General features: G+C 37.7%; 1 protein-coding gene across 1 annotated transcript; it reads right to left on the bottom strand.

Moving 5' to 3' along the window:
* Positions 1-4,360: 4,360 nt before the first annotated feature.
* LOC122140262 (stonustoxin subunit beta-like) lies at positions 4,361-18,677 on the bottom strand. Its single transcript, XM_042743121.1, has 4 exons — positions 18,660-18,677; positions 17,912-18,085; positions 17,791-17,837; positions 4,361-5,130 (listed from the first exon to the last, which is right to left on the bottom strand). The coding sequence occupies exons 2-4, from the start codon at positions 18,070-18,072 to the stop codon at positions 4,598-4,600; spliced, it is 741 nt and encodes a 246-aa protein (XP_042599055.1). The 5' UTR covers positions 18,073-18,085; positions 18,660-18,677; the 3' UTR covers positions 4,361-4,597.
* Between the last annotated feature and the right edge of the window lie 914 nt (positions 18,678-19,591).

The raw sequence follows: 19,591 nt of genomic DNA, 5'->3' as shown, positions 1-19,591 counted from the left end.
CAATTTCAACCTGTATTCAAATAGTCTAAAACAGAAGCAGAACAGTCGGGAGAGAAAGAAAGCGCCATCAGTGTGTCCAATCATTTTGTCCATTCGGATTGTGAATTTGTGATTGGCTGACATGCATTTGGGGGCGGAGTTTAGAAGTGAAGGGTTGCGTGTGATTGAAGACGAAATGCCAGAAATTTCAAATTGCAATGAATGTGAGGTGGGGGGGGGGGACTGTGTGTTAATGAACAAACCCCCATAATTGACTGCACATTTTTATTTATATATAATTTAGATATAAATAAAATGTATAAATAATTATTTCTGTGAAGAAATGATTACACTAATATTTTCGAAATGATATGATAATGCACTAATACTTTTCTGCATAAATGCCAAACATCATCATATATATAAAGCTTAACATTTCAGAGCAATATTAATAGTTAACAAGTTATCTTAAAGGTTTGAGAAACACAGCAAAATCCATAATTAGCCATTTTTTTCTCTCCTAACCACACTCAACTGTAAACAAAGTTTTTGGTCTCTCATAAATGTATCTTACAGTGTGCAAATATTTAAAACAGTTTAGTTCAAATCTAAAGATTTAGTATTTAAAAATGCATTTCTTTAAGCCAAACTCAAATACACAGTGTGCAATGTGTATTTCTTTGAACTACGCCATCCGTTACTCCCTCTCCAGATGAAACAGAGGCTTCTGATCTCATCCCCCTCCCCCCTCCCCCCTTCTTTTCTTCTTCCTGACCCAGTCCAGAGAGATCCAGTGAAATAACAGGATCACAGCAGGAACAGACTCAACTTTTCCTTCTCCCTCTTGTTCTCCTTTTCCTAGAGCTTCCTGCAACACGAGGGGGGAAAAAAAGTTTAAACTTTGAGTGCCGACATCAGGCATCGATTTAAGAAGATCAGCACTGAAGGAGTAGTTTCAGTGAATGGTGTCCGTCAGAATGAGAGTCCAAAACAGCTGATAAAAACATCACAAGAATTCACAAAGTAATCCACAGCACTCCAGTCCATCAGTTAACATCTGGAGAAGACAAAAAACTGAAAACAAATCCAGAATTAAGACGTTTTTTAACTCAAATACATAGTAGTCTATAATCCATAATAACTCTTCCTCCAGTGAAAAAGTTTTCTGGTGTGAATCATGAGAGAAATCTGCACAGATCCAAATCAGTCCAAAAACAGCTTTAAACCTTCTCCAGATGTTAACTGATTGACTGGAGTGCTTGTGGATTACTTGTGGATTATTGTGATGTTTTTATCAGCTGTTTGGACTCTCATTCTGACGGCACCCATTCACTGCAGAGCATCCATTGCTGAGCACACTGATGCAGTGCTACAAAGAAAACTTTCTACAAATCTGATGAAGAAACAAACTCATTCCTAATCTCGGATGATCTGAGGGTGAGCACATTTTCAGCAGATTAATTTTTAGATTAACTATTCCTTAACTTATAAAGTAGCATTAGAAATTGTATCTTGAGGGATTGCTGAATTATACATATACATATATATCATGGCTGATATTTTAGCAAAAAACTAAAAATAAAAAAAAGCAGTCCAACCTCTAAATGCTCCCATTCAGAACAAAGTGTTTCTCTGTTTAAACACATTATTTGCTAATCTTGTAATTTTAGAGTCTCTTTTCTGTCAGCTGCACAACTGGACTCATTTCTAAACTATTTGCTTTGTTTATCTTTCATTCTTCACAGACAGACAGATTAAAGCCCTGTTTAATCATGATGACGACTAAAACCTAAAACATGTTGGGTCAAAGGTCACACACCTTTCACTGATCAAGTGACCAGAATCTTCACGTCCCTCTGCTCTGTCAATCATTTACCACTGCAAAGGTCTTGTGGCTCTGCACAGCGCACTGGTGGTGGATGTGAGCTGAGTCCCACACTCTCTCACTTCGCGTCGGAAACCAGTAGTCCACAGCTGAGGAGTGGCTTATGGTCACCTGACAACTGTTTACTTTGTGCTATCATGTGTTTAATGAACAGATATTGATTAAGTTAAGAGCGGTAGGCTAGCTAAATCAAACGAGACTATCTCCTTTATGCTTTTATTGAGAAGTCTTTGTTAATCGTCTGTATTTTTGTTCCCTAATCAAATGATTTATTTTCTGAGTGATTACATATATATGAAAAACAAGAACAGAGATGATTTTGTCTTGAGTTTGTTTGTAATTTGTGATTTTGCTTCGACACCTATTACCGCGTTTAATCCCAAATTTTGTCCCAGACCTGAAAATATCCAAATGTTGGGGTGTGTCAATAGTACCCTTTATGCTGAAATAATCAATAATTCTTTTTTTTTTTTTTTTTTTTGGAAAAGTATGTGAAAAATTGTGTTTTATGTTCGGTCACAGGGATAAGGTGAGTACTGATGAAAACTATTTCTGCCAGTCATAAAAATGGGTTATATATCTAGCCCATCTATTTTAAACTGTTTGATCACATTCTAGGGTTACTATTATGCATACAAAAAAACTTATGCAACATTGATAGGAACATTGAGATTAAAAAAAAAAAATTAAACTATCACCGCATTTCAAAAATTGTTACTTTTTTTGTGAAATATAACATCAAATTTTTATATTAATGCTTTGAGTATATAAAAAAAAACATCATTATTGTAATTTTTTGTAACATTTGAATTTTTAGTTTAGGGCAATATTTTGTCAATGCAACATTTTATTGTCATTTTCACTAGCAACTGCAATTGGATTTATATTGTATACCTAAGTTCACGGTCACTATTGTGACCATCAACATGTTTACTCATTCTATGACCACACTCAACAAAACTAAATATATGTGAATGCATATATTAATACTAGACAACCTAAATATCATATATACCAAAAATCTTTGTCATATCTTTATGATGACATACTTTACTAGTCTTTTGTTTTGGAGCTTTGATGCAGTCATCATCTTCTCAAAATGGAAACAGGAAATAAGCTGCTCTGGTTCATGTGACAATTTGCACTAATCATGTGAGAAACTGCACATATTTCATTGACACCCTTTATTTTTTCCATATTTGCAGGAAGTGCACTAAAACATCAGTCAGTAAGGCTTTTAGAGCTTTATAAATGAAAACCTTTTTTACAATCACTATTGTGACCGGTGGGATTAAACGGGTTAACTACGAAAATACATACCAGTTTGTTTTTTAAAGAATTCTCATCTGCTCACCAAGCCTGCATTTATTTGATCTAAAATACAACAAAAGGCAGTAATATTTTTACAATTTAAAATAACTGTTTTCTATGTGAATCTCTGTTAAACTGTAATTAATTCTGTGATGCGCAGCTGTATTTTCAGCATCATTACTCCAGTCTTCAGTGTCACATGATCTTCAGAATCATTCTTATATGATGATTTGCTGCTCAAGAAACATTTACTTTTCACGTGTGCATACTTATCTGTATACACAGAAAAGTGTAAATATATCGCTCAGAAAACAAAATAAATTCAAGATAGATTTTAACTTTAAGTGTTCTTTTTTTTGGATTTGACTACAGACTTTATTTATAACTTATTTTAGTAGGGGGCGCAACATGACGTATGCGTCGATTTTCTTAAATAAAGTGTTTTTTTTGTTGTTGGTTTTTTTTGTGCAAACAAAGCACTACAAGCCAGAAATGTTTGGGGCTGCAACTGAACACACACACACACACACACACACACACACACACACACACACACACACACACACACACTCTCTCTCTCTCTCTCTCTCTCTCTCAAACTCATGCACACTAAAAACGAAATTTTATTTTTGTCTTTGCAGATTAAATTTTAAATGCACATAAATTCTGTCACAGAAATGTTGATTCTCTTTGTAGCTTTCAGAGTAAGAGCTTCATGTAAGATGTTAAAGTCTAGTTTTCTGATTGCATATAAAGCACATTAATAATGTACAATAGATTTCTGAATGAAACTGAATGTTATTTCTAGAGATATTTGAGTGACAGCTGTGTGGCTCCCGTCATATAAAGCTGTTGTGCTGGTGGAGAAATAATAAAGCAGAAAAGAGCATCATTTCAGAAGAAGAGATGCTGATGAAGATGTTCTAGTGATCAAGCAGCAGATTGAAGCTCTGAAGCTCCTGAAAGAGATCAACTGTGTTCAGCAGCGATACTGTGAGTGTTTGTACAGAATTAATTTAGTGAATCCAGTGTTAAATCAGCGCAGAAAGAAAAATAAAGCAGATGATCAGGAGACGGATTCATTCGGAGTGAATTCAGCCTCTGTGTTTGATTCTGCTGATCTCAATCACATTCATGATTATTCATACTGTCATCAGTTCACATCAGAGATTCAGAAACCAGTTCAGGATCAAATGATTAACTAATGGACTTTTATTACATTTGATGAGCAGTTTACAATAGAAATATTAAAGCACACATATTACTCTGTTTATTAAAGATTCAGAACATATATGAGAGTCTAATCTAGATTTATAAATTCTGGAGGACGATGAAAAACTAATTTAAATGAATTAATACAAATGTAATGACGTGAGATTTGATGAGTTTGTGTGGATGTGAACATCAGAAAGAGTCTCTCTATCATTTAATATCACACAGAGACACTGAGGAATAATATTCAACCCTAAATCCAGCGTAGAGGGGTTCAGTGAATGTGGTGTTGAATGTGTGTAAGTGTGTGAGTGTGTGTGTGTCAGAGACGCTGTAGAAGGACAGAGAGCCGGCCGACACGTCCACATACACTCCTACTCTCTTAGAGGACGAAGGGACAGCAGGTATAACAGTTCTGTTTTTATTGTGACAGACAGTGAATCTGTTATCAGTGCAGTACAGACTCCAGGATTTGTCATTGGATCCAAACCAACAGTCACTCCATCCTTTCCTGTTGATTCCTTTATATGACACTGATATATCAGCAGCTCCGCTCCATTCAGCCTCCCAGTAACAGTGTCCAGTCAGACTCTCAGCACTCAGAACCTGAGGATACTCATCAAATCTCTCTGGATGATCAGGATACGGCTGATGATCTTTCACACGTGTAATCTTCTTGTTCTCATCAGACAGAATGAGTTGAGTGTTTGCTGTGTTTGGATCCAGTGTGAGATCACAGGCATCTGAACACAAGAAGAGAGAATCATCAAGAACAACACAACGCTGAAGATGTCTGTGTGCTTACAGCTTTGACTGTATTTGCAAAGTACAAACTCTCCTCACTATTCACAAACGTCCTCACTAATTTAGCGAAAGCTGTTTTTCAATGTTAATGTGTAATGATAGCAGGTTTCTGCAGCAGCGGCTCGGTTCGGTTCCCGCTGACAGACACTGCTTTCATACGATCCTATGTGTGTGTGTGTGTGTTTGTGTGTCAGTGAAGAGCATCAACGCTTTATATTAACAGTGTGTTTCTGCAGCGTTGATCACTGTAGCCAATCACAGACGTGTTTGCTGAGCGCATGAACACAAAGGCCAATCAGAGGCGTTTATAAGGAATCCGCTCAATACACCTGAGTTTGTTCAGCGTGACCTCTCCCATATGGCAAAAACATTTTTTTTTTTTTTTTTATGGCCAAAATATATTTGAAATACATGCTAAATATATGTTGCAAACAGGAAAGCTCAATGAAATATTTTTGAAATAGTTTCAACCTTCATATACCAAAATATATTTATAAATGTATTTCTGGGGCTAGAAAATGAATTTTCTTGGACTAAAATATATAGAGGTCAAAATATATTTTAAATGTTTTTTTTTTTAAATAAATTTATATATTTAAAATATATTTTCAAAAATATACAAAAATGGCCAAAAATATATTGGTAGAAAATATATTTATGTAAATATATTTTAGCAAAATATATATTTTGGCCATTTTTTTGTATATTTTTGAAAATATATTATAAAATGTATAAATGTATTTTCAAATGAGTGAATTTTGGTCCACTCATCTATGCGAATTGTTGTAATTCAGCCACATAGAACCTCGATGGCGCCGCAGACGGCTGCTTCAGTGCTTGGCTCTCCAGTGTTTGTACTGTTTTTGTTCGTTTTTCCTGTTTTTTGTTTGTCAAACACGATCAGTTTCACCAGGGATGAACTGCTGAACTGCTGAACATTCGGCAGAACACACCACAAAATCTTTTACCGGATTTCAATTCGGACGTTTTACTGATCGTTGTTGTCGGTGGAGCAGCGGTGCTGATCAAACACTTCAATAAGCTTTCACTTCAAAAAGAGTTTCACTCGTTCATTCTGGTGAGTGTCTACATCCCTCCGCAAGCGCACGTAAGCCTGGCTTTACAGAAATTTGCTGACCAGATCACAGAGACAGAACAACAACACCCGGACTCTGTTTTAATCATTCTTGGGGACTTTAATAAAGCCAATCTCTCCCGTGAACTGCCAAAATACAGACAGCATGTTACATGTCCCACAAGAGACAGTAACATACTAGATCACTGTTACACCACAATTTAATTGAGGTTCAACAAATAAAAAACAGATGCAATACGGATAAACAAATGATAAAGCTTGGCTTATTGAATATCAGGTCCCTTTCTACGAAAGCACTTTTTGTAAATAATATGATCAGTGATCATAATCTAGATGCACTCTGTTTGACAAAAAACCTGGCTAAAACCTGATGATTACATTATTTTTAAATGAGTCTACACCCCAAGATTACTGTTATAAACATGAGCCACGTCCAAAAAGGAAAAGGGGGAGGTGTTGCTTCAATTTATAACAATGTTTTCAGGATTTCTCAGAGGGCAGGCTTCAAGTATAACTCGTTTGAAGTATTGGTGCTTAATATAACATTATCCAGAGAAACAAAATGTTAATGATAAATCCCCTGTGATGTTTGTTCTGGCTACTGTATACAGGCCACCAGGGCACCATACAGACTTTATTAAAGAGTTTGCTGATTTTACATCCGAGTTAGTGCTGGCTGCAGATAAAATTTTAATTGTTGGTGATTTTAATATCCATGTTGATAATGAAAAAGATGCATTCGGATCAGCATTTATAGACATTCTGAAACTCTATTGGGGTTAGACAACACGTCTCAGGACCTACTCATTGTCGAAATCATACTCTAGATTTAATACTGTCACATGGAATTGATGTTGATGGTGTTGAAATTATGCAGCCAAGCAATGATATCTCAGATCATTATTTAGTTTTGTGCAAACTTCATACAGCTAAAACTGTAAATTCCACTTCTTGTTACAAGTATGGTAGAACCATCACTTCTACCACAAAAGACTGCTTTGTAAGTAATCTTCCTGATTTATCCCAATTCCTTAGCATATCCAAAACCTCAGAACAACTATGGACTCTCTCTTTTCTAGCATTTTAAATACAGTTGCTCCTTTATGCTTAAGGAAGGTTAAGGAAAACAGTCTGACACCGTGGTGTAATGAGCACACTCGCACCCTAAAGAGAGCAGCCTGGAAAATGGAGCGCAGCTGGAGGAAAACAAAACCTAGAAGTATTTCGTATTGCTTGGAGGGAAAGTAACCTATCTTACAGAAAAGCATTAAAAACTGCTAAATCTGATTACTTTTCGTCTCTTTTAGAAGAAAACAAACTTAACCCCAGGTATTTATTCAATACGGTGGCTAAATTAACGAAAAATAAAGCATCAACAAGTGTTGACATTTCTCAACATCACAGCAGTAATGACTTTATGAACTACTTTACTTCTAAAGTCGATACTATTAGAGATAAAATTGTAACCATGCAGCCATCAGCTACAGTATCACATCAGACAGTGCACTATAGATCCCCTGAGGAACAGTTCCACTCATTCTCTACTATAGGAGAGGAAGAATTGTATAAACTTGTTAAAATCATCTAAACCAACAACATGTATGTTAGACCCTATTCCGTCTAAGCTCCTAAAAGAGGTGCTTCCAGAAGTCATAGATCCTCTTCTGACTATTATTAATTCCTCATTATTATTAGGGTAAGTCCCAAAATCCTTCAAACTGGCTGTTATTAAGCCTCTCATCAAAAAAACCACAACTTGACCCCAAAGAACTAGTTAATTATAGACCGATCTCGAATCTCCCTTTTCTTTCAAAGATACTAGAAAAGGTAGTATCCTCACAATTATATTCCTTCTTAGAGAAAAATGGCATCTGTGAGGATTTCCAGTCAGGCTTTAGACCGTATCATAGTACTGAGACTGCTCTCCTTAGAGTTACAAATGACCTGCTCTTATCATCTGATCGTGGTTGTATCTCTCTATTAGTGCTATTGGATCTTAGTGCTGCGTTCGACACTATTGACCACACTATTCTTTTGCATAGACTAGAACACTTTGTTGGCATTAATGGAAGTGCATTAGCATGGTTTAAATCGTACTTATATGACCGCCATCAATTCGTAGCAGTGAATGAAGAGGTATCATATCATTCACAAGTGCAGTATGGAGTACCTCAAGGCTCAGTACTAGGGCCGTTACTCTTCACGCTTTACATGTTACCCTTGGGAGATATCATCAGGAAACACGGTGTTAGCTTTCACTGTTATGCTGATGATACTCAGCTCTATATTTCATCGCGGCCTGGCAAGACATACCAATTTGAAAAACTAACGGAATGCATAGTCGATATAAAAAACTGGATGACGAGTAATTTCTTACTGCTAAATTCTGAAAAAAAACAGAGGTGTTTAATTATAGGGCCTAAAAAGCTCTGCATGTAATGACCTAGAACGCTGTCTAAGCCTTGATGGCTGCTCTGTCAATTCTTCGTCATCAGTTAGGAACCTAGGTGTGCTATTTGATAGCAACCTTTCCTTAGAAAGCCACGTTTCTAGCATTTGTAAAACTGCATTTTTCCATCTCAAAAATATATCTAAATTACGGCCTATGCTCTCAATGTCAAATGCAGAAATGTTAATCCATGCGTTTATGACCTCAAGGTTAGACTATTGTAATGCTCTATTGGGTGGTTGTTCTGCACGCTTAGTAAACAAACTCCAGTTAGTCCAAAATGCAGCAGCTAGAGTTCTTACTAGAACCAGGAAGTATGATCATATTAGCCCGGTCCTGTCAACACTGCACTGGCTCCCTATCAAACATCGTATAGATTTTAAAATCTTGCTTATTACTTATAAAGCCCTGAATGGTTTAGCACCTCAGTATTTGAACGAGCTCTTGTTACATTATAGTCCTCCACGTCCGCTCCGTTCTCAAAACTCTGGCAATTTGATAATACCTAGAATATCAAAGTCAACTGCGGGCGGCAGATCCTTCTCTATTTAGCGCCCAAACTCTGGAATAACCTACCTAACATTGTTCGGGAGGCAGACACACTCTTGCAGTTTTAAATCTAGATTAAAGACCCATCTCTTTAACCTGGCTTACACATAACATACTAATACGCTTCTAATATCCAAATCCGTTAAAGTATTTTTAGGCTGCATTAATTAGGTAAACCGGAACCGGGAACATTTCCCATAACACCCGATGTACTTGCTACATCGTTAGAAGAATGGCATCTACGCTCATATTAGTCTGTTTCTCTCTTATTCCGAGGTCACCGTAGCCACCAGATCCAGTCTGTATCCAAGTCAGATGGTCACTGCAGTCGCCCGGATCCAGTATGTATCCAGCCCAGATGGTGGATTAGGACCTAGAAAGGACCTCTACAGCCCTGAAAGACAGCGGAGACCAGGACTAGAGCCCCAGAGACAGATCCCCTGTAAAGACCTTGTCTCAGACGACCACCGGGACAAGACCACAGGAAACAGATGATTCTTCTGCACAACCTGACTTTGCTGCAGCCTGGAATTGAACTGCTGGTTTCGTCTGGTCAGAGGAGAACTGGCCCCCCAACTGAGCCTGGTTTCTCCCAAGGTTTTTTTCTCCATTCTCCCATTGATGGAGTTTTGGTTCCTTGCCGCTGTCGCCTCTGGCTTGCTTAGTTGGGGGGACACTTCATTTACAGCGATATCGTTGACTTGATTGTAAATGATTGCACAGATACCATTTAAACTGAACTGAGCTGCATGATGACATCACTGAATTCAATGATGAACTGCTTTTAACTGTCATTTTGCATTATTGACACACTGTTTTTCCTAATTAATGTTGTTCAGTTGCTTTGACGCAATCTTTTTTATCAAAAAAGCAATATAAATAAAGATGACTTGACTTGACTTGACTAAAGGATGCATATCACTCTGTTCCATGAGCAGCTCTGGGGCTCTCTGATCACTGTTTGGTTCATCTTACACCAACCTACAGGCAGAAACTTAAATCTTCTAAACCTGTAGTAAAGACTGTAAAGAGATGGACCAACAAAACAGAGCAGGATTTACAAGCTTGTTTTGAACTCACTGATTGGAGTGTTTTAAGCTGCTACCACCGATCTGGACGAACTCACCGAGACCGTAACATCCTATATTAGTTTCTGTGAGGATATATGTATTCCTACCAGGACTTATTTAACATTCAACAACGATAAGCCATGGTTTACAGCAAAACTCAGACATCTTCGTCGGGCCAAAGAGGATGCCTACAGAAATGGGGACAGAGTCTTGTATAATCAGGCCAGAAACACACTGAACAAAGAGATTAGAGTTGCTAAAAGGACCTACTCTAAAAAGTTGGAAGACCAGTTTACTTCCAATGACTCATCTTCAGTATGGAAAGGACTGAGAGCCATTACCAACTATAAGACACCATCCCCCTGCACTGAGGCTAATCAACGACTTGCTAACGACCTGAATGAGTTTTATTGTAGATTTGAAACACCCACACCCATTCTGATCATCCCTCTACACAACCGTTAACACCTCCTGCAATCCCCCCTCCACACCTCCTGCTCTTCAAATCTGTGAAGATGATGTGCGCCAGGTCTTCAGGAAGAACAAAAGAAGAAAAGCACCAGGCCCAGATGACACCTCCCCAGCCTGTCTGAGAACCTGTGCTGACCAATTGGCCCCAATCACTACACAGATCTTCAACAGATCTCTGGAGTTGTGTGAAGTGCCTTCCTGCTTCAAACGCTCCACCATCATCCCCATTCCAAAGAAACCCAAGATAACAGGACTTAATGACTACAGACCTGTGGCTCTAACGTCTGTCGTCATGAAGTCATTTGAAAAACTGGTTCTGGCTTTTCTGAAGGACATCACTGGACCCTTACTGGACCCCCTGCAGTTTGCTTACCAAGCAAACAGGTCTGTGGACGATGCAGTAAACATTGGACTGCATTATGTTCTGCAACACCTAGACAGACCGGGGACTTATGTGAGGATCCTGTTCGTGGACTTCAGCTCGGCCTTTAACACGATCATTAACACGATCTAACTCAGCTCTCCGTGCCCACCTCCGTCTGTCAGTGGATCAACATCTTCCTAAAAGACAGGCAGCAGCTAGTGAGGCTGGGAAAATACACATCCAACACCCGTACAATCAGCACCGGAGCTCCCCAGGGCTGCCTTCTCTCCCTACTGCTCTTCTCCCTGTACACTAATGATTGCACGTCTAAGGACCCCTCTGTCAAGCTCCTGAAGTTTGCAGATGACACCACACTCATCAGCCTCATTCAGGATGGTGACGAGTCTGCTTACAGTCAGGAGGTTAAAGAGCTGGCTATATGGTGCACTCTCAACAACCTGGAGCTTAACACGCTCAAAACAGTGGAGATGATCGTGGATTTCAGGAGAAACCCCCCTGCTCTCCCCCCCCACTCACCATCATGAACAGCACTGTGACTGCAGTGGAGTCATTCAGGTTCCTGGGGACCACCATCTCTCAGGACCTGAAGTGGGACATTCACATTGACTCCATTGTGAAAAAGGCCCAGCAGAGGTTGTTCTTCCTTCGCCAGCTGAGGAAATTCAACCTACCACAAGAACGTCTGAAACAGTTCTACTCCACCATCATTGAATCCATCCTCTGCACTTCAGTAACTGTCTGGTTCAGCTCAGCTTCTAAATCTGACCTCAGAAGACTACAGAGGGTAGTCCGGACTGCTGAGAGAATCATCGGTACAACCCTCCCTTCTATTCAAGAACTGTACTTATCCAGAGTGAGCAAAAAGTCTGGAAAAAATCACTCTGGACCCCTCACATCCAGCACACTCCCTCTTTGAACTGTTGCCATCTGGTCAACGCTACAGAGCACTGAGCACCAGAACGACCAGACACAGGAACAGTTTCTTTCCTCAGGCAATCCATCTAATGAACACTTAATAATAACTGTGGAACACACTACACTATTTATATTTACATACACATACACTTATTTATCTAACACACATACTTAGTGTACCTTAAATTTTTTTTGCACATAATATACCTGTACATACACAACTGCTCATTGTAATATACCTGCCATACAATTGTCAATTTGTATATTGTCATTTCTTACCTACTTATTTGTATTTCTTTGTATTTTTTAAATTTTTTATTCTTTATTATGTGTTTTTTGTTCTGTCGCTGTCATTCTGTTGCACTGCGGAGCTTCTGTCACGAAAACAAATTCCTCGTAAGTGTGAAAATACCTGGCAATCAAGCTCATTCTGATTCTGATTCTGATTCATTGGAAGGTTTGAGCATGAACCACCTTTTAAGGTCATGCCACAGCAACTCAATAGGATTCAGGTCAGGACTTTGACTAGGCCACTCCAAAGTCTTCATTTTGTTTTTCTTCAGCCATTCAGAGGTGGACTTGCTGGTGTGTTTTGGATCATTCTCCTGCTGCAGAACCCAAGTTTGCTTCAGCTTGAGGTCACGAACAGATGGCCGGACATTCTCCTTCAGGATTTTTTGGTAAACAGCAGAATTCAAGGTTACATTTATCACAGCAAGTCTTCAGGTCCTGAAGCAGCAAAACAGCCCCAGACCATCACACTACCACCACCATATTTTACTGTTGGTATGATGTTCTTTTTCTGAAATGCGGTGTTACTTTTATGCCAGACGTAATGGGACACACACCTCCCAGAAAGTTCAACTTTTGTCTCGTCAGTCCACAGAGTATTTTCCCAAAAGTCTTGGGGATCATCAAGATGTTTTCAGGCAAAGCTGAGACGAGCCTTTATGTTCTTTTTACTCAGCAGCGGTTTTCGTCTTGGAACTCTGCCATGCAGACCATTTTTAGATGGATAAAGAAAGTTATTAGATGGATAAATGTCATTTAGAATTTTAAATGTCACTTCTTTGGCTTTAGGAAGAACTGGATAAGTAAAATAACGCTTCCTTATTTTCTTTGCCTCTTCTTCACTAAATTCTTGAAGAAGATACTTTCTTTTCAGTTGACTGGGGAAGTACATTTTGGGATAATACATTTCTGATGTTGCATGACGGCTAGCATAGGTGTAACTTAGGTTTTGGTGGCTTGTGTTAAAATGACGTAGTGAATAATGAAAGGACACTATTGTTTTGTATGTGTATGTGTCTAGCGTTCGTTGTATAATGTGAGGAGGTTGTTTTCATATTTAATTTTTCATTCACTTCCAGGGATAGGATTAGCATGGAAGATGCAGTCTTTACATTTTAAATGTATGTTGCCACCCTAGAAGTCAAAGTCTTTTTACATGTGACATTAACATGTACGTGTGACGAGTGGGGCGGGGCCTCGCTCCGTTCCCACAGCTCTCGGCCCCGCCCCACTCATCACAGTACGTATCCATTTTTTCTATTTTGTTGTTCTATTATTCTATTGTTTGACTTTTTTGTTTCAGATCAAATGTATATCAAGTGTTATCCATCCTCATAACACCTCCACAAATAGAGACTGGAACTTCTGAGCACCATCACCTTGTCTGCTTTGGGACTGTCATAGGTGAATGATGCAGTACTTTTCTGTGTTGAATTTACATAACGTCAGTACACAGACATAGTTTTGTTCCAGTTTTGCTATGCTCATGTCTTCTTTGTGTCCCCAGCCCAGCAATCAGATGCATCAGAACATCAAAGCACAACTGTGGTGGCCCAGGCACCTTCAGCAACAAGTAAATTGCTTTAACATTAATGATAATGCAATGTCAGTATTGTAATTAAACTTGACCCATCTGACGTAATTGTTAATGCCAGAGATTTAACAACATTGTCAGTCAGGAGTATTTTCAACAGGAGAACACACTTCAGCTGGCTTGATAGTGACTTCAGTAAGTGTGGTTGCCCCCTCATGTTTTTTGTGGGTATAATAATTAGGCTAAGTAATCTCACTCTCTTCCATTTCCCTAACATGAACCTTTTGACAGATTTTTTTCATTTATTGTCTGAATTGTGACTTAATGTGCTGTCATAATTGTTTTTTTTTTGTGTAGTGAAGATATTTAAAGAGACACTATCTGAAGTACAGAAAGCCGTACATCATCTCTAGGTGCAGTCGCTTACAGTGCAGCCAGCTTCACAAAGACTGTGGGTCTGGTCACCAGGGAAATGGACAAAAGGGAGTGCTTTTGGGGTTTTACTCCTCAGATGACCACCCTGGCTACTGTAGCTGGGATTGCTTTACAGACGATGGAGGTCTTGAAGAGTAAAGTGTGTGCGCGTGCGTGCACATTGCATCTTTACTGTAACAATTATGGTTACTTGCAGTTCATGTGTTTTCAATATAGTGTAAGATGTGTTTTTTTTATTATTATAACTCAAAAACAATTAAAACTGTTAAATTGTGGAAATTATTCTTCATTATTTTACTGTGGTTTATTTGTATATGTTGTCATTTTGCTTAAAATACAAAATTCAACACAAAATTCTGGTTGAGGTATTATTTTAATAATTTAATTTAATATTTCATTTATTGTTCACTGCTAAATATCACAAACATAAAGTTAACTTTCTTAAAATGTATGGAATGTTACATTGGCAGTTGTACATTGTTAAAACAAACATGAACAAAAGGTAGAGGCCCTCAAAATATGGATTTTGGATGTCTGTAGTGCAAATTGCTGGGGGGAAATAAAAACAGACTTTAGCGCCGTCATGTCATAAACCGTAAAAGATTAGTTTATTACTATTTTTTTATTATTTCTACTAGGTAAAATTAACAGATAAAAAGTACAGAAAATATTAACATTATGTACAAAGAGGTGACATAACTTACAAAGCACCCTTTATACATGTATATAACAATTAATAATACAAAACGAAATCCATGTATAAATAAATTAAAAGATGAACTATTTTAAAAGTTTGTCCGGACCAACATGGCGGCCGCGTCGCTAGTGGAGGTGACGTATTTCCGCTTTTGAGTGGAGCTCCACTCGCCCCTTTGTCTGCAGCCAGACCCTCTTGGGTTTTTTGAGTTGTTCATTCATCATGTGACAGACCAAGCTTTAACCTATTCAGTCTGATTCTGAAAGAAAGATTTAATAATAATAACCAACTCTTTATTACCTTTGTTACAACATTCAGTGTATGGAAAATAACCATCATGATAGAAATTAAACTGTAAGAAGTAAAAAGCTGCAATTTGAGACCAGAAACACAGTAACTGTAAGAGTAAATAATTATAATAATGATGATAATGATGATGATGATAATAATAATAACTATGCACCCGTTTGTAAGGAAGCTTGTAAATTAATTTATCTATCCAATGCTGTCACGTCACGTGACAAAAGAACAAACAATAGATTAAAGCCTTTTATGCAGTCTATGGTTAAAGCTTATGGGTCTGTCACGTAATGAAAGAACGACTCAAACCCGAGGACTCGATAGATGAACTAATCAATTCTCTTTCCAGCTCAGACTGCATAGGTTAAAGCTTACAGGGCTGTCACGTGATGAAGGAACGGGTCAAACCCGAAGACTTGTCAGATAAGAGGTGAGGTGAGCTAATCATAGACTGAAGACCCAGGTAAACAATGAATTCATATTTTCTGTTTCTTACAGCATTATAGTTTTGTATTCTTTGTAGTGTGATCAGTGTTTGTGTAAGTACTAGTAGACGTGTTAGGGAAGTAACACGTAACATTTTAATCATATTTTCATCAAATGAACGAAATGACTCGAAAAAAGTTTCGTTCATTTTTCTGAACGAGACTCAAAGGTCTGAGTCGGTAAAATGATCTGAACTTCCCATCACTAACCTATCAAACAATCACACAAACACACAACGTTTATTAAACAGACTTATAAATACCTGTTAGTGTGCATCAATTAAAGCAGCACATAAATATAGACCGGGGATTAAACTGACTTGGAACTACCTGTGCATTAAACTGTTTTACTGCATACCTGCCAGCCAATCAGAATCAAGTATTCAGACATACTGTGGAATAATATAATATAATATAATATAATATAATATAATACAATATAATATAATATAATATAATATAATATAATATAATATAATATAATATAATATGAAAAAACTGCAATGATATGAGGGAACATTGGTCATCAGCAATAAATTATTAAGATGCTACGTTTCATAAACTGCTATTTTTAAATAATTTGCTGCAGCTTTCTGATATTTTGGGATCGGCTTTGTTCCAATAAAATGTTCAGATTTTTTTTAGGTCAATATAAAGAAAATGCATTGAACTATGTGTCATAGATCCACAGAGAAATCAAGAGTTGGTTATTAATTTTACATGACAGTGCTGTGATGTTGTGAAAGATTTTGCAATTATGCAGAAAATACTTTGACAGTGTCATTCAGACACACATATAATCAAGACACACATCAAGAATCAGCATATGAATCTCAACAATAGTGACAATCAACAAAAAGCATTTTTTGTGAATCTTGTAGGTTGTTTTGTGATCTTCAGAGTTGATCTGTTTATCAGAATATTTTGTCACCATTAATAAATATCATCATGTAAAATTAATGACTAACTGGAAATACTGAGAGATCAGACTCTGAATCAGCCACTAAATGACCACAACATCACCCAATCAGAGTTTCCCCTGCATTTTATGCTTTGCCAGAACAAATGTTCTTCAGAAACAGAGTTAAAGAACTTATGATAATAAACACCGTAAAAAAGTAACTGTTCGCATGTCAGCACTTAATGCACCTATTTTTTTTAACCTTCATACAAAAAAGAAATGTGAAATCACCATCAAATAAACATAAGACTCTCAGACTCACCTTATTTATATTAATATCTTTAACTCTGAACTATAACATAGGCTGATTATTCTTATAGATTGAAACAAAAGTGCTTCAGCAGGATAAAGATGTAGCCCCTCAAACCACAAATCCCTTAAATATCAGGTGTTGTTTCCATTAGGCGTTTTTTCAGTTTCAATTTGCACAATTTGAAGGGTAATGGAAATGCAGCTAGTCACAAATGCTGTAACGTATACTGAAATATCGGAAATGTGTTTAAAAATCATATCACTGTTTTTGAAAAAAAATTATATATATATAATTTTAGATATTGAATTATTGTCCAGGCCTAACAGAGAGTGTTTTGAAAAAACGTTTAAGAGCCATTTTCAAATGGATGTGTCATGTGTCATTCAATAAATATAAATCCTTATGTATTAAAAGAAAGATATTTCCACATGACTCTAAAGTTGAATCCAGATATTACTGTTATGTAGTGACACACTACTTAAATCATCTTTGTGAGCAAAGGGTGGTGACTAGATAAAAAAAGACTGATAAACTGGACAAATCATGTTTCTCTATAAATCTAGTGTTTTGAACAGGTTTCTGTGATGTTTGCTTATGGCACAAAAGAGATCATTAACCTGACAGAAAAACAATGAAAGTCTATGAGATGAGTTCACACAACCAAGTGTGTGTGTGTGTGTGCATGTGTGTGTGTGTTTGTAGACCTACACTTTCGTGGTACAGCTGTCATCCTCTTCTCTCCTCCATGATCCACACTATAAACACACAAACACACATTAATGTAGATGTGCATCAATCACACACATGTTCAGTATAATGTTTGACATACTTGAGTATCTGCAGTTTATAGTTTGGATCCTGCAGTTTGTGGTTGAGCAGCTGGACTCCTGATTGTCCTGGGTGATTGTAGCTCAGATCCAGCTCTCTCAGGTGTGAGGGGTTTGAACTCAGAGCTGAAGACAAATAACCACAGCCTTTCTCTGACACCATACAGCCAGACAACCTACAGACAGACACAATCAGAACATCTACAGACACACAGACAGATCATCTACAGACACAAATAGTCAGACAACTTACAGACACACACAGACAGATCACCTACAGACACAGTCAGGTCATCTACAGACACACACAGACAGATCACCTACAGACACAGTCAGGTCATCTACAGACACACACAGACAGATCACCTACAGACACAGTCAGGTCATCTACAGACACACACAGACAGATCACCTACAGACAAACACACACACACACACACACACACAGTCAGGTCATCTACAGACACACACACACACACACACACACAGTCAGATCATCTACACACACACACACACACACACACACACACAGTCAGATCCCCTACAGACACACACACACACACACACACACACAGTCAGATCACCTACACATGCACAAAGTCAGATCATCTACAGACACACACAGTAAGATAACCTAAAGACACACACAGTCAGATCATCTACAGACACACACAGTCAGATCATCTTTAGACACACACATCAACAATGTGATCAGTTGACTGTAAATGATCTCTTATATGTTTTTTATACCTCAGTATCTGCAGCTGACAGTTTGGACTCTTCAGTCCATCAGAAATAAACTTTACACCAGAGTCCTGCAGGTCATTGTTACTCAGATCCAGCTCTCCCAGGACACAGTTTGAGGATTGTAGAGCTGATGACAATCTCTCACAACACTGAGCAGTGAGATTACAGCCAGCAAGACTGAAAGAGAGCAGAACACACAGAGCAACAGTCAGATCATCTACAAAAACACATCAGCATTATGCCTGGCTAACTGTACATTCAATTAAACTCAATTACACTTTATTGTTGGAATCTCTTCTAAAAACTGTCTTGCATCTCACAGTGCGTACTGTCTCACATCAATTCACATCAATACACTTCCACACCAATTAATAACCAAACAGTATAGTAGAAACATAATACAAAAAAAAAAAAACATATATAAACACACAGCTACAGTGCATTCGTATAGTCCTTTCTATTTTCCAGAGCCCAGAGGCCTATTTAGACCCCCAATTCTGATTTATTAATTTTACAGACTGATAACAAAAGATTTACATAATCTGTTCAATCTAGCAAATGCAACTCTAAGCCTTGTGTTTGAAGGCAAAAATTTATATTCCTCATACAAAATGTAAAAAGGGTCAGACATAATTTTTCCTGACAAGACCAACATTTTTTTGTATACAGATCTTGAAAACTTGGCAATTTTAGAACAAATAGATAGCAATCTAGCCTGTCAAGCTTTGAGATGAACAGAGAGACAACTATACCATGCATGCACATATTCCATATTACACAACACTCTGTATTACAGATTGAAACAACAACAAGATCTGCTTATTTGCTCCAAATGACCTTAGACTTCTAAGAAAATCGAAACGTTGTTGTACCTTACAACAAAGATAGTCTATATGTGCACTCCATGATAAAGCAGCATCCACACAGACACACAG

Source organism: Cyprinus carpio, chromosome B17, assembly GCF_018340385.1.
Source record: "Cyprinus carpio isolate SPL01 chromosome B17, ASM1834038v1, whole genome shotgun sequence".
In the NCBI taxonomy this organism is placed as follows: domain Eukaryota; kingdom Metazoa; phylum Chordata; class Actinopteri; order Cypriniformes; family Cyprinidae; genus Cyprinus; species Cyprinus carpio.
The sequence above is the reverse complement of the archived record's forward strand: the minus strand, read 5'-3'. Positions and strand labels throughout refer to the sequence as shown.